We start from the raw sequence: 12320 nt of genomic DNA, 5'->3' as shown, positions 1-12320 counted from the left end.
ATATGTAGCATAAATATTGTTTTTTATTGGATTTGTTGCAGAAGTAAGGGCCTCTTTTGTTTAAATGGACTTGCTTTTGAACTGTGAAAATTTAATCGTGATAGTTTATTGGTTCAGCTCTGGAGAAGCTGAGGCAAAGCTATTTTGCTCCAGCCAGAGCTATTTATATACCATCACTGAGAGCTCCTTTTTATATTATTGGTGTTATTGCGTACTAAAAAAAGGAGTGTTAAAAGAAAACTTAGGATATTTTTATTCTGTGCCTTTATTCACCACAATGATATTTTTAGAGGTTATTTCATCTAGTCTATCTCTTCAGAGAAGGCTTTATCTTTTTCACAGTAGAGGCAGACAAGAACTCAGCTTGAAGCCATTCCTTCTCAAGCTGTCTTTTTTGAAGGGTGAAAGGATCAGAGGAAGGGGAACTATGTGTGTGAATTGAACCTCTCTGCCCTTCGCCCCTTCCTGATCAACACAGCTGCTTCATCGAGGGGAAAAATGACCATGAATTTAACTGATGAAGCCTTTAAGAAAAGGGGTCAAATTTAAGAGACTGTTTCTTTGAGTTTCTCTAAGCAAAAAGAAAGATCAGTCTTAGGAGTCTATCCTTACCTGTTTTGCTTCTGGAGAAGACCATTATTCTGCTTAGCTTTCTCTTTAGAAGAGTGCTTTGTTGAACAGGGCAGGCAGGTAATCGTGGTTGCAAGTATCTGCTGGATTAGGCAAGTGCAGAAGAGGATGACAGCGGGACGGCTGCTCCAGCGGCTGGAGTTTGTTAGCTGAAGCTCGGAGGACAAACTACGTTCTGAAAGAACATCAGACATTTACTTCAAACAAGGTCCGATAGCAAAGCCGGGTTGGAAACAAAGTAGGTCTGCAGCCCTAAAAGTGGAGTGGTTGAATCTCAACAAAAGCATGAGATTCCAGGCCTGGATGTGGGGCCTCAACAGAAGAGTTTGAAAGCAGTGCTTTAGCCTGTGATGCAAAGGCTGCCGAGTGTGCCTGGATTCTGTAATCTGGCCACAGTCATAGAGAGCAGCACATTGCATTTGTACTGTTATCTTCAAATATGGACATCTGTGCATGGAAATGTACCTGCAGTTTGTAGTCCAGCCATCCTTTCATGTTGTCATTGAGATATTAGATTACTCGTTATGTTTCCCTTTTGATTTATTACCCACTTTAAGGGGCATACTGTAATACTATGTGAAGTTCTATTTACATCTTATCCTGTAACATGAAACAGCATTTTTCAAAAAACATGATTACATAAGACCTTTTTTCATTAGAATTTAGTGAATTATGCACATTTTGGGTTATGGGGAGGGACAGGCTGAATGTTGGGCTTTATGACTGCAAATCAATTTGCAAAAGGCCATAGGGAAGGTGATGCTTAATATAATTCAAGTTTTCTTCCATTAACATCTTGAACTATGGTATAAAGTTTTGTATTTTTATTCTGGGAATATAGCTGACATTAGCATTCAGGTATACAGCTCAGTTTATCTCTAGTGAAGAGTCCTTTAAAATTAAGTTAAATACAGCAAAAATGACATAGAAAATCAATAATATTTCATTTCTTTTAGTAAGATATTTCTATATATATTTGCTTGGGGTGCTAATAAATTTCTCCCTTTACAGAAGTATTTTATAATAAATGTCAGTTATAGATTTAACTGTAGCAAAAAAACAGGCAGGTTCTGTAGTGCCTTTAATATATCAGGCAAAAAATTGCTTAGCTAAGTAAGTATTAGTGTAGGAAATAGTGGTACAGTCTCCTAAATGATGTATTTTAAATGTAATGATATTAATGGGAGAGCATGTGGAATATTGTAGGATTCAGTATATTGTGCTTTCAGATAATTTAAGCTTCTTTGCTTATTGGATTACCTATCATAACCCTTTACACAGAGTAGAGATACTATAAATATTTGCAGATGGATGTGAACATCACTCACAAATATTTTCTTTTTTGTCTGATTATTCTCATAGTAGTGATATGAGACTTATCACTTATGAGAGTTACCTTATATTATGTTTATTGTCTAAAGATTTTTATTCTAATGTTAGCTGTAGTTAAAGCTGAATTCTAGTGGCATTAGCAAGTGATTAAAAGAACTAATTTGGTTAAAACTAATTTGTAAAAGTATTAGAAATTGAACATTGGGAAAAATCTCAGTTTTATAATAGACATGTATATAGTAGTAAGTTTAAAAACACTACTAGGGGTATTACTAAGGAAACATATCCTCTCTTTTTAGGAATAGCTAAGTACAAATTAAATACAATTAACTCTAGAATAACTTCGGGGTTAGGGGTGCCAACATCCTGTGTAGTAGAAAATCCATGTATGTATAACTTTTGACTACCTCCAAACTTAACTATAGTGGGCCCTTGGTATCTGTGGTGGATTGGTTCTAGGAACCCCCCCCCCCCCCCATTGGTATCAAAATCTGCAGTTGTCCAAGTCTCTGTATAAAATGGCGTAGAGCAGTATATATAGTAGGCCCTCCATATCCACAGATTCTGAACCATGGATCAAAATTATTTTTTTCAACCCGTGGTTGGTTTAATCATAGATATGAACTTGTGAAATAGAATGCCGACTGTATTTATTGAAAAAAAAATGCGTTTAAGTGGATCCACACAGTTCAAACCTGTGTTGTTCAAGGGTCAACTGTACTCTACAAATGTGACCACATTGATTGTTGTGGCAGCCATACTAGATAGAGTAATATTTTAAATTGGTTGTCACCTCTGAAAAAACTTTTTTGTTGTTACTATTGGGGGGGGGGGGGGACGTAGGAGTTTGTAAAAGGTATTTCTGAGCTATCAGATTTATTTCTGCTTATAAGAGGTTGATGGATATGAGAGTAAGAGAGAGGTGCAGATTAAGACTCTGGTTTATAATATAGATGAAGAAAAATCAGCAATCAATATCTAAAATGTGACTTAACACTGGTGTGGTACTAAAAGATTACAAATTGTTTCAGTTGCTGGAAAAACTCTTAATTCCTTTATTCCATTTGATTATTGATTCACTTTCTGAAGTGGATATTGAAATATTAATTAAAGAAGGAGTGGTCAGAAATCTTTATATATCTAAGGAAAGATACCTGCACAACTTTTCTTTTTCTGTTTCTGGTGATACTATTTGTTTCCTTAAATATTTTTGTATACTTTTTTTAAATGACTAAAGAAAAAGATATCACATGTATTAGTAGATTCAATAGGTATGACAAATGGAGGTTAACTTTTTAAATATAAAAAATCAATTTCTTTTAGTGATCTAAGTTTTTATAATTCTGACATGCTAAGATTGATTTTATAAAATATCCTAAAAATTCAAAAACAACAATTAGTTAAAAATTTTTTCAGGTTAGACTATAAAATAAACTGTCCCAACATGGGTAAAAATGTTTGTGGTCTTCAGTCGACTCGTTAATAATTTATAAACTGGGTAGGAATTTTTCGTCTTTTAATCTTTAGTACCTAACAAAAGATGGAACTAGCCATCAATGTGCTTTAGACATGAAAAAGCTATTCTGTGTCCCAGTGTGGGATCAGACTCTGCAAGCCTTACTGTTCAACACCGAAGCAGCTTTTGTGGCCTTTGAAGTTGGAGAAGTATCATTTCCTGCTGTTTCCACAAACTCTGTTGGCCCTTGTCTCTTAGGCGTATCTTTAGAGATTATAGGTTTTGACTACGGCTGGGTTGTTCAAGGGCAGATTTTTGCGGGCAGATTTTTATTTCAGTACTTTTGAAAGGGCTTACTAGGAGAAGAAAGTATCATTTTAGGTCAGACAGTTGCCAACTTAATATTTATTTGTAAGTTGATTAAAGTCAACTTTTACATGTGAAATGAAATATTATACTTATAAAATATATTTTTATTTTATTTTTCTATTAGATACATTGTTTTCTAGGGTAGGATCATGAATACGTTTTTAGTTTTTAGTTGCCATAATTTTTAAATTGAGTTTAGAGAATTGTTAATTTTAAATTTATATAATTTAAAAAGAAGTGCATTAAATTTTTTTTTTTCTTTATTGAGTTTTAAAGAGAGAGGAAGGGAGATGGAGAAAGAGATAGAATTGATGAGAGAGCATCGATTGGCCGCCTCCTGCATGCCTGTCATGGGGATTGAGCCCACAACCTGGGCATGTGCCCTGACCAGGAATCAAACTGGTGACCTTCTTTCTGGTGCATGGGTCAACACTCAACGACTCAACCACGCCGGCCAGGCAAGAAATGCATTTTTAAACTACCTCTTCCTAAGTTACTTACATTCTAAAAGCCTAGCGTATTTTTTCTTGGTGTTGAGAAAATAGTGATAAAGACAAAGTCTCTCCTTTCAAGGAGTTTTTCTGTTCTGGTAGAGTGTCATAGGCAACATTCCTATAAGCAAATAAAGGAGATAATTTTGATTGTGATGAGTGTAGTGAAGGAACCAAAATAGGTAATGGTATTGGAGATTGAGAGCTGGGAACAGAGTCATAGAGCTACTTTCATAGGGAAGTGATTAAGGAAGTTCTCCTTAGTCTGTGCCAAAGGGACCACTCATGGAATGACCTGGGAGAAGAACTTTGAGTCCAGCCAGGGGTAGTAGGCATACAGGTTCTGACAGGAGAATGAGCTTGGGCTCTTCGGCTGCTGGGAAGGAGGCTGGTGTCATAATAGGTGGGGGTGAGGACAGTTGCTGAGTTGGGCTTGTTGACTGGGCCAGATCATTTGGGGCCTTATAAGATAAAGAGTTTGTTTTTTTTATATAGTAAAACCTTGATATAATGGGCTAATTTGGGTGAGGGAGTGTCTGTTAAAGCAAAAAGTCCATTATATAATAAAGTAGGTTTTCCGAATGCATATGTTAAAAAATTGACAAATTAATTAGTTTACCTGTTTTTACTTATGTAGACACACATTTGTATAGTTAAAATTAAATATGTATGAAAAGTTTAATTTCACAAAAATGTTTTCTGTATGTATTACTATAATTTTAAATTTATACTGAATAGATCTAGTAAATGTGTGCATTTACCAGTCACCTCCAGTAAACACATGCACATGACTGGGGCGTGGCTTAGCACACAGATGAAATATCAGCTGGCATATGTTAAAACTGCTGCAGAGCCCTAGCTAGTTTGACTCAGCAGTTAGAGTGACAGCTCGAGGACCAAAGGGTCCTGGGTTCAATTACCGGTCAAGGGCGTGTACATGAGTTTCGGGTTTGATCCCTGTCCCTGGTTGGAGTCGTGCAGGAAGCAACTAATTGATGTGTCTCTCTCACATCGAAGTTTCTCTCTCTCTCAGTGGAAAAATACCTTCAAGTGAGGATTAACCCCCAAAAACAAAAACAAAAACAAAACTGCTGCAGAAAGTCACGCCGTGCAGCTACAGTGCACAGTGCAGTGTGATCACTTATTAATTATTCACCAAACATTGTTTATGAGCAGTAACTCTTGGGTTTAAATATGCGGACTATAGTTGTAGATATGTAATATTTATTTATGTCAGCAAAATTACTACAGTTTTTCCAACATGTGGCTTCGAGGGTTTACTGTACTTACAAGAGGAAGTCATTGGGAGGGACATGATCTGATTATGCTTTTGTGGCCTCTATGTGTAGATCAGATTGTAGAGGGGCAGGAAAGGAGGCAGAGGAATCATTTAGAATGTATTGTTGTGATTCAGGGCAGAGGTTGACAGCTGCTTGGACTAGAGCAGTAACCCTGGAGGTTCTGAAAACAGGATGGATTTGTGATAGATATGTAATAGCCCCAAAGCAGGAAATGTGCTGGTTCCCCTCCTTCTTTACCTAAATCCCGTGGTTTCTGATAATTGTGGCAGCTTTGAATCGCACTATAGTGCAGCAAAGGAAAGAATTGCTCCAAGGGCACATGGATGAGTTTAATTTAATTTACATTACAGACTTTACACCAGTCAGATTTTATCTTAATAATTTGGCAAGTTGCAATACATATTTATTTGATTTTCTTTAAGTGTAACATTTTGTTATTGCAGGAAATGTTTTCATATTTGTCCATCCAACTAAAGAAGCTGTCAGAAGCCTACAATGAAAGATTGTTGCATACACCTCAGAATCCCATATCTTTAGGTAATTTTTTTTTCTTTTAAAAAAAAATCAGCACTTCTGAACCATCCCCAACAGGAAGCTAGTATTTCTAGAACAAGTATGAATTCCTTCTGGTTACAGTGATATTTCTGAATTTATTACAATATTAATTTGTAGATTTAAAAGGTTTAGTTAGCCTTTAAAAATGCTTTAATGTATTTTTAAGATAAAAAACTATATACTGAAAGAATCCAAATCAATATTAAGTATTATAACGAATAGACAGAAAATAATACTTCAACTCCTGCTTCTAATAAAAATCATTTGGTTACTAGTAAGGACTCTATAAATATATATATTTTAAAATATGTTTTTATTAATACCAGAGAGAGAGAGGGAGAGAGATAGGGAAACATCGATGAGAGAACCGTTGTTCGGCTGCCTCCTGCACACCCGCTACTGTGGATGAATCCTGCAACCCGGGCATGTGCCATGACTGGGATCAAACCGGTGACCCTGGTGCACTGGACGACGCTCAACCCACTGAGTCACAGTGGCCTGGCCAGACTCTAAATATTAAAAAATTTCTGCCAGTTAATAGAACACCACAATATTAGAAGTTAAAGCTATTCTTATGTTGCTTTTAATGCTATTACTGTTTGTTTTTGTGAAGGTCCCTATGTTAGAGAATTCTGTATTTATGATAATTTCCTTTGTTTGTATAAGGACTATGATTTTTGTCATGTAGATGAGAACTGCTAAATAGGATAAATTGAATATTGACTTTTATGCATTTAAGTAACTTTTAAGCTTCAAAATTATCCCTTCTAATTTGTGAATATATGCAGTGTAATATGCTTCATATTTCATGTATAGCTGAGGAAAGTAAGTAAATAGCAATTTATAACTGAAACTTTTTTCAGGAATGGCCTTCCATGGAGAACTATTTGGCTATTAATGTATCATAGAACCCATTCCAGCCAGTCCTTTGCTGGTTTATAATCTGTGTAGACGTTGTAGAAGGCGATATGGTATGGTTTGAATCCCAATTCTGCCATGTACTAGCCCCTAACTTCCTTTCCCCTATCTACAAAGCAGAAATAATGATCCCTCACATGCAGAATTGGTAAAGAATGGTTGAGATTATATTTGCAAACGATCTAGAGTGGTAAATCCATCCTCAGGAAATGGTACCTAGTATCGGTTATTTGTTGGTACAGTTTACCCACATAACCTCAGAAAGTAATTTTCATTTCCATTTACAGAAGTTGATCTTATGTAATCTTATATATGTGCTGAAATATATCTCACATTCTCATTTTACAAGTTGTTGTATTTTTTAGAAAGGCAGAGTGCCCCAAAGGCTACTTAATTGCCAAACCCCATATCCAATCCTCAGCTACTTGAAGGCTTGGGAGCATTTTTTTTTTAGTTAATTTATTTTTGTTACAGATGTTTCTCCTTTTTCTCCCCAGACACCCTCCTTCCTATCCTGCCCCCGACTCCCACCCCACAACCATCATTTTATAAGTTCTTAAAACATGGTTGAATTTGAATAAACTGCTGTATTGATCATGTCATAGTTGCATCTGTTTAATTAGAAAATTCACTCTTTAGAGAGGTAGTACGGAAATTCTGTCCGATTCTGAGTATGTTAATTTATATTAATATATTTTTGTCTGTTATACAAATAAATCCTTACTATAATATATTAAGTGTGTTCAAGTAAAATCATGCCACTTGACAAATAAGTAAAAATAATGTCTCTGTGAAATAAGCCAGTTAAAAAAAAAGACAAACACTGCATGATTTCATTTATATGAGGTACTTAGAGCAGTTAAAATCATAGAGATAGGAAGCATAATGGTGGTTGCCAGGGGTGTAGGGGAGGGGAGAATTAGGAATTGTTTTTTTAATAGGTATACAGTTTCAGTTTTACAAGATGATAAAAAGTGTAGGGATGGATGGATGGTGGTGATGGTTGCACAACAATGTGAATGTATTTAACAGCACTAAGCATACCCCTAAAAATGGTTAAAATGGTAAATTTCATGTTATGTGTATTTTAACACACAGAAAAGTATTGTCTCCATTATTAAGTGTTGTTTTTGAGTGAGTTCTGTGCGGGCGAACCAAGGCTCATTGGGTTACTTTTTTCTTCTTCAGCTGTGACACTTAAGACACTAGATGAGCACCGTGACAAAGCTGTCACTCAGCTTGGCTCAATGCTTTTTACCAGACAGGTTTCTGGAGCTAGGTAAGTTTGTTTAAAAGAGGCTCAGATGTATTGGGCTTTTTAAAGTTATTTGGCCAATAAAGTACCTTTCTTTAACAACAGTCCCCCAGTTATATACTGAATTACCCCTGAGAATTTATTGTGCAGTAAATAATGACAAGGTAGAGAATCTGTAAGTCCATTATATGCCTACCTGTGGACTGCCTACACTTGAAATAGACACAGAAAGATAAGAATCTTATTTATTTTAATAGACATACAGAAACAAAAGTTCATTACCCCTCTCTACAAATGTTTGTTTTATTTCCTTTTGTTAGATAATCTTCAGTGATGTCACTTAATGGTGTTAGAAATAAGTCATCTTCATTACTAAATTTAAGTGAAAGTGTTTTTAAGGAAAACCCATATTATAACCTAAAAAGGTTACATAATTCTTTTCTAAGTTCTGCCTTTGAAAAATGTACATTTTACTCTTTTATGTACATGGTTTAAAAATTAATTTCGCCCTGGCCGGTTTGGCTCAGCGGTTGGAGCGTCGGCCTGTGGTACAGAGAGACCTGGGTTCGGTTCCCACTAAGGGCACGTACCTCGGTTGCAGTTTGTCCCTGGCCCTGGTTGGTCGTGTGGGTGGCAGCCACTCGATGTGTCCCTTCACATCGATGTTTCTCTCTCTCTCTCTCTTCCTCTCTCTCCCTTCCTCTCTCTCCCTCCGGCTCTATCTGAACAAAAAATGAAAAAATGTCCTCGGGTGAGGATAAAGAAAAAAAAAAAATTAATTTCATTGCCCTGGCCGGTGTGACTCAGTGATTAGAGTGTTGTCCCACTGACCAAAGGGTCTCCAGTTCAATTCCCAGTCAGGGGCACGAACCTGGGTTAAAGATTTGATCCCCAGTCCTGGTCAGGGTGGGTGCAGGAGGCAACCAGTTGATGTGTCTCTCTTACTTCTATATTTCTCTCTGTCTCTCTCTCTTCCCCTCCCTCCCTTCTACCCTCTCTAAAAATCAATGGAAAAAATATCCTTGGGTGAGGATTTAAAAAAATTTAATTTTTTAAAAAATTTAATGATGTCAGAGAAAAATGACTTGAAAAGAGATATCTTATTCTAAATATTCCTATTTACATTCTTTTATTATTTTTCTCTGACTACCAGAGGTTAGAGATTTCACATCAAAGGACAGCTTTTTAAAAGAAAAAAATCTTAGATTAATTTGGATTTTACCTTGATGAACTATGTGCATATAACAGCATAGTTTGGCCTTGTTTTCAGTGTTGCCACTATTTGTCTTTATGTTTAAGTTTATCTTAATTGACTTCTTTGAAAAAAATGGACTCTTAGAAATCTGCTTATTTCAAGTATGCCAATGAAATCAAGCTTAAAAATTCATGTGCCATTGCTGAATGTTACTGATTGCTGACTACCCACTGTTAGGAGTTACATAATTTCTTCTCAATCCTTGCTTTAAAACCCTTATTGCGTAACACTGATCAGATAGGTATAATTTTAGTTTTTTGATTATTTGAGGTGACACATGGTAATTAATCAAAGTGGTTTTGACTTAGTAGTTTCACCATTCCATTCAAATTCATATATGTGAAGTTTGATTCCATATTTGGTACAAAAACATTTTTCTTTTTATCTCTTTGAAGATGTACAGGTGTTTATACCTCTTTAATAGAGCTTATACCTCTTTAATAGACGATAAGTAAATGGTAATCACTTCTCCAAATGATTTTTAGTTTAAGGACAACTTTTTAGTTTAAGGCTAACAATCTTTTTTCATAGGCTGTGATTTATGGCTGTTTATAAACTTCTTAATAAGTAGATACAAGGCTTAGTAACACAGATATCTTTTATTTATGGGTGATATTCTAATATCACCAGATTATATTAAATGGGTAATTTTTTTTTCATTTTAGAGTTGTGCCTCTTGGGTCTGTGCAAACCGTGAATGGCTACACTTTCCGAGGCTTCATGTCACATACGAATAATTACCCCTGTGCTTACCTCAATGCTGCATCAGCCATCGGAATGAAGGCACAGGATGTGGACTTGTTCATAAAGAGACTGGACAAGTGTTTAACGACAATAAGAAAGGAACAAAATTGTGAGAGTGATGTATCTAGAGCTGACAATGATGAAACTGAAGATGTGGATATTGAAGAAATGGGTTTAAAACTAGAGAATGTAATTCTTGACACACCCCAGGATTCTTCTTCATGACATGTTACGGGTTTCTTTTTGATAATTTGGAAGAAATGATGAGGTGACAGTATAAGCATAAGCAGTTTAATAGACAGGACTTGAGATTTTTGAATTGAGAATGTCATGGAGAGTGTTTGGTCAGGGAATAGAATATAGTCTGATTTAGTCATTGATGGTTGTTACATTTTTTTATTCTTACACAGCCCCAATCATTATGATCCTTAACATATTATAATACACAATTAGCATTTTTTCTAATTGTGAGAATATTTGTCAGTTAAGTATTATGATTCAGATAATTCTAACTAATATAAGGGCAGCGAAGTTACCACAGTTCTCTAAATGTGTGGACTGCTTCCTAACCATTCTGCACCATTCACAAATTACCTATGTTTCTGGTCACACGGAATTTAGAAAGATCTCTAATGTTACTGATGACCAGATGTTTGTTGATGAGTGTAAGTGACAGTGTGCCTGTAATGTGGACATTTCCCAGGGAAGCGTAATCAAAGGGTAAGCTTTAATTTTCTCATAACAGCAATGGTTCTTGGCTGGGGATGATTTGCTTAAATCTAAGCAACATCTGGGGCATTTTTGTTGTTACTACTGGTGGGATGCTATTGATATCTAACATCCTACTGTGGACAAGACAACTTCCCAAAACAAAGGATTATCCAGCTCCAAATCTCAGTAGTGCTGAGGTTGAGAAACACTGCTGTAAAGTAAATGAACTCAAGTGAAGAGTTTTCCGGAGCAACTCTAATTATTCAGTTATGCTTCAAAGAAGACAGCTCTGTAGTGCTTTCTCTCTCTCTGGTGTAGACTCTTTGGTAGTAACCAGGGTTACCAGTTCTAAATATGTAATTGGAAATTGTGTTATATGGCACTTGTGCATTTTCCCATTTGGGCAAGTGAAATCTATTCCACTGTTTTTGCTTTAAACAGCCTTTGTAAATTGGTTCGTTTGCCCAGGTGTGCACAGCCATTGGCAAGAATGGTTAGCCATGGGTATTTTTCAACACATTTTGCTAGGGAGGTGAAACTGATCTAGTATGATAAACAGGTGTATTCCCCTCTTCCTGCCCCCATGCTCACTTTCTGAGCCTGAAATTCCAGACCATTGGCTGTAACAATTATTTTCGTTGTTAATTTTAAGAAATAGACTGATGTCTCATAGTCTGAGGAATTAGTGATGCTTCTGAATACACCAATGGGGAAGCTGTTTCTCAGGACCTGCTCTGTGGAGCGTTGTTCCCAGGAGGTGCTCGTGAGGGTAACAGATCCTGTGGACAAATAACCTGGGGACTTCGCAGACCTGCCTGTTGGCATGTTAAAGGCTCTAAGCCATTTCCTTGAAACCAGCGTGAACATATCCTTGTCTAAAGACTCATTGCCATCACTGAACATATGTCTGAAAACACTACAGTAGAGAATGTTGCCTTGATTTCTGGGTTGTGTTTTTCTCTTGATTTGGCAGTATGAACTGATAAACAAGAGCACAGACAGATCCACTCCTATTGATGTGTAAATTCGTGTACTTTTTAGACTCTGGTTTGACAACTTTGGAAGTCAAGACTATTGAGATAAAGTACTCAATTATAAATATCATAAAAATTACTTTTTAATTAGCATTATATCTTCAGAGTTCAAAGATTTTAAATACCTGTTTTGTAAAAATAGCTTTAATAACTTATTTTAAAGGAGTAAATCCTGGATTAAAAAGTCATGTAATGTTTTCTATATGAGTTTAGGACTGAATTGTAGAACCATAAAACTGGTCTCCACAGAACCTTGAGAGTCTCTGAAG

The 12320-nt window shown here is 36.0% G+C and overlaps 1 protein-coding gene across 1 annotated transcript in view; it reads left to right on the top strand.

The window, feature by feature from the left end:
* The window catches only part of SEPSECS (Sep (O-phosphoserine) tRNA:Sec (selenocysteine) tRNA synthase), a 33891-nt gene extending 23117 nt beyond the window's left edge, over window positions 1-10774 (top strand). The window contains exons 9-11 of the mRNA XM_036240983.1: window positions 6023-6116; window positions 8241-8331; window positions 10228-10774. Of these exons, the coding sequence (XP_036096876.1) occupies window positions 6023-6116; window positions 8241-8331; window positions 10228-10531 (489 nt within the window). The 3' untranslated portion in view covers window positions 10532-10774. The remainder of the gene's footprint in view (window positions 1-6022; window positions 6117-8240; window positions 8332-10227) is intronic.
* The last annotated feature ends 1546 nt before the right edge of the window (window positions 10775-12320 follow it).

Source organism: Molossus molossus, unplaced genomic scaffold (genome assembly GCF_014108415.1).
Source record: "Molossus molossus isolate mMolMol1 unplaced genomic scaffold, mMolMol1.p scaffold_m16_p_1, whole genome shotgun sequence".
Taxonomy (NCBI): Eukaryota; Metazoa; Chordata; class Mammalia; order Chiroptera; family Molossidae; genus Molossus; species Molossus molossus.
The sequence above is the reverse complement of the archived record's forward strand: the minus strand, read 5'-3'. Positions and strand labels throughout refer to the sequence as shown.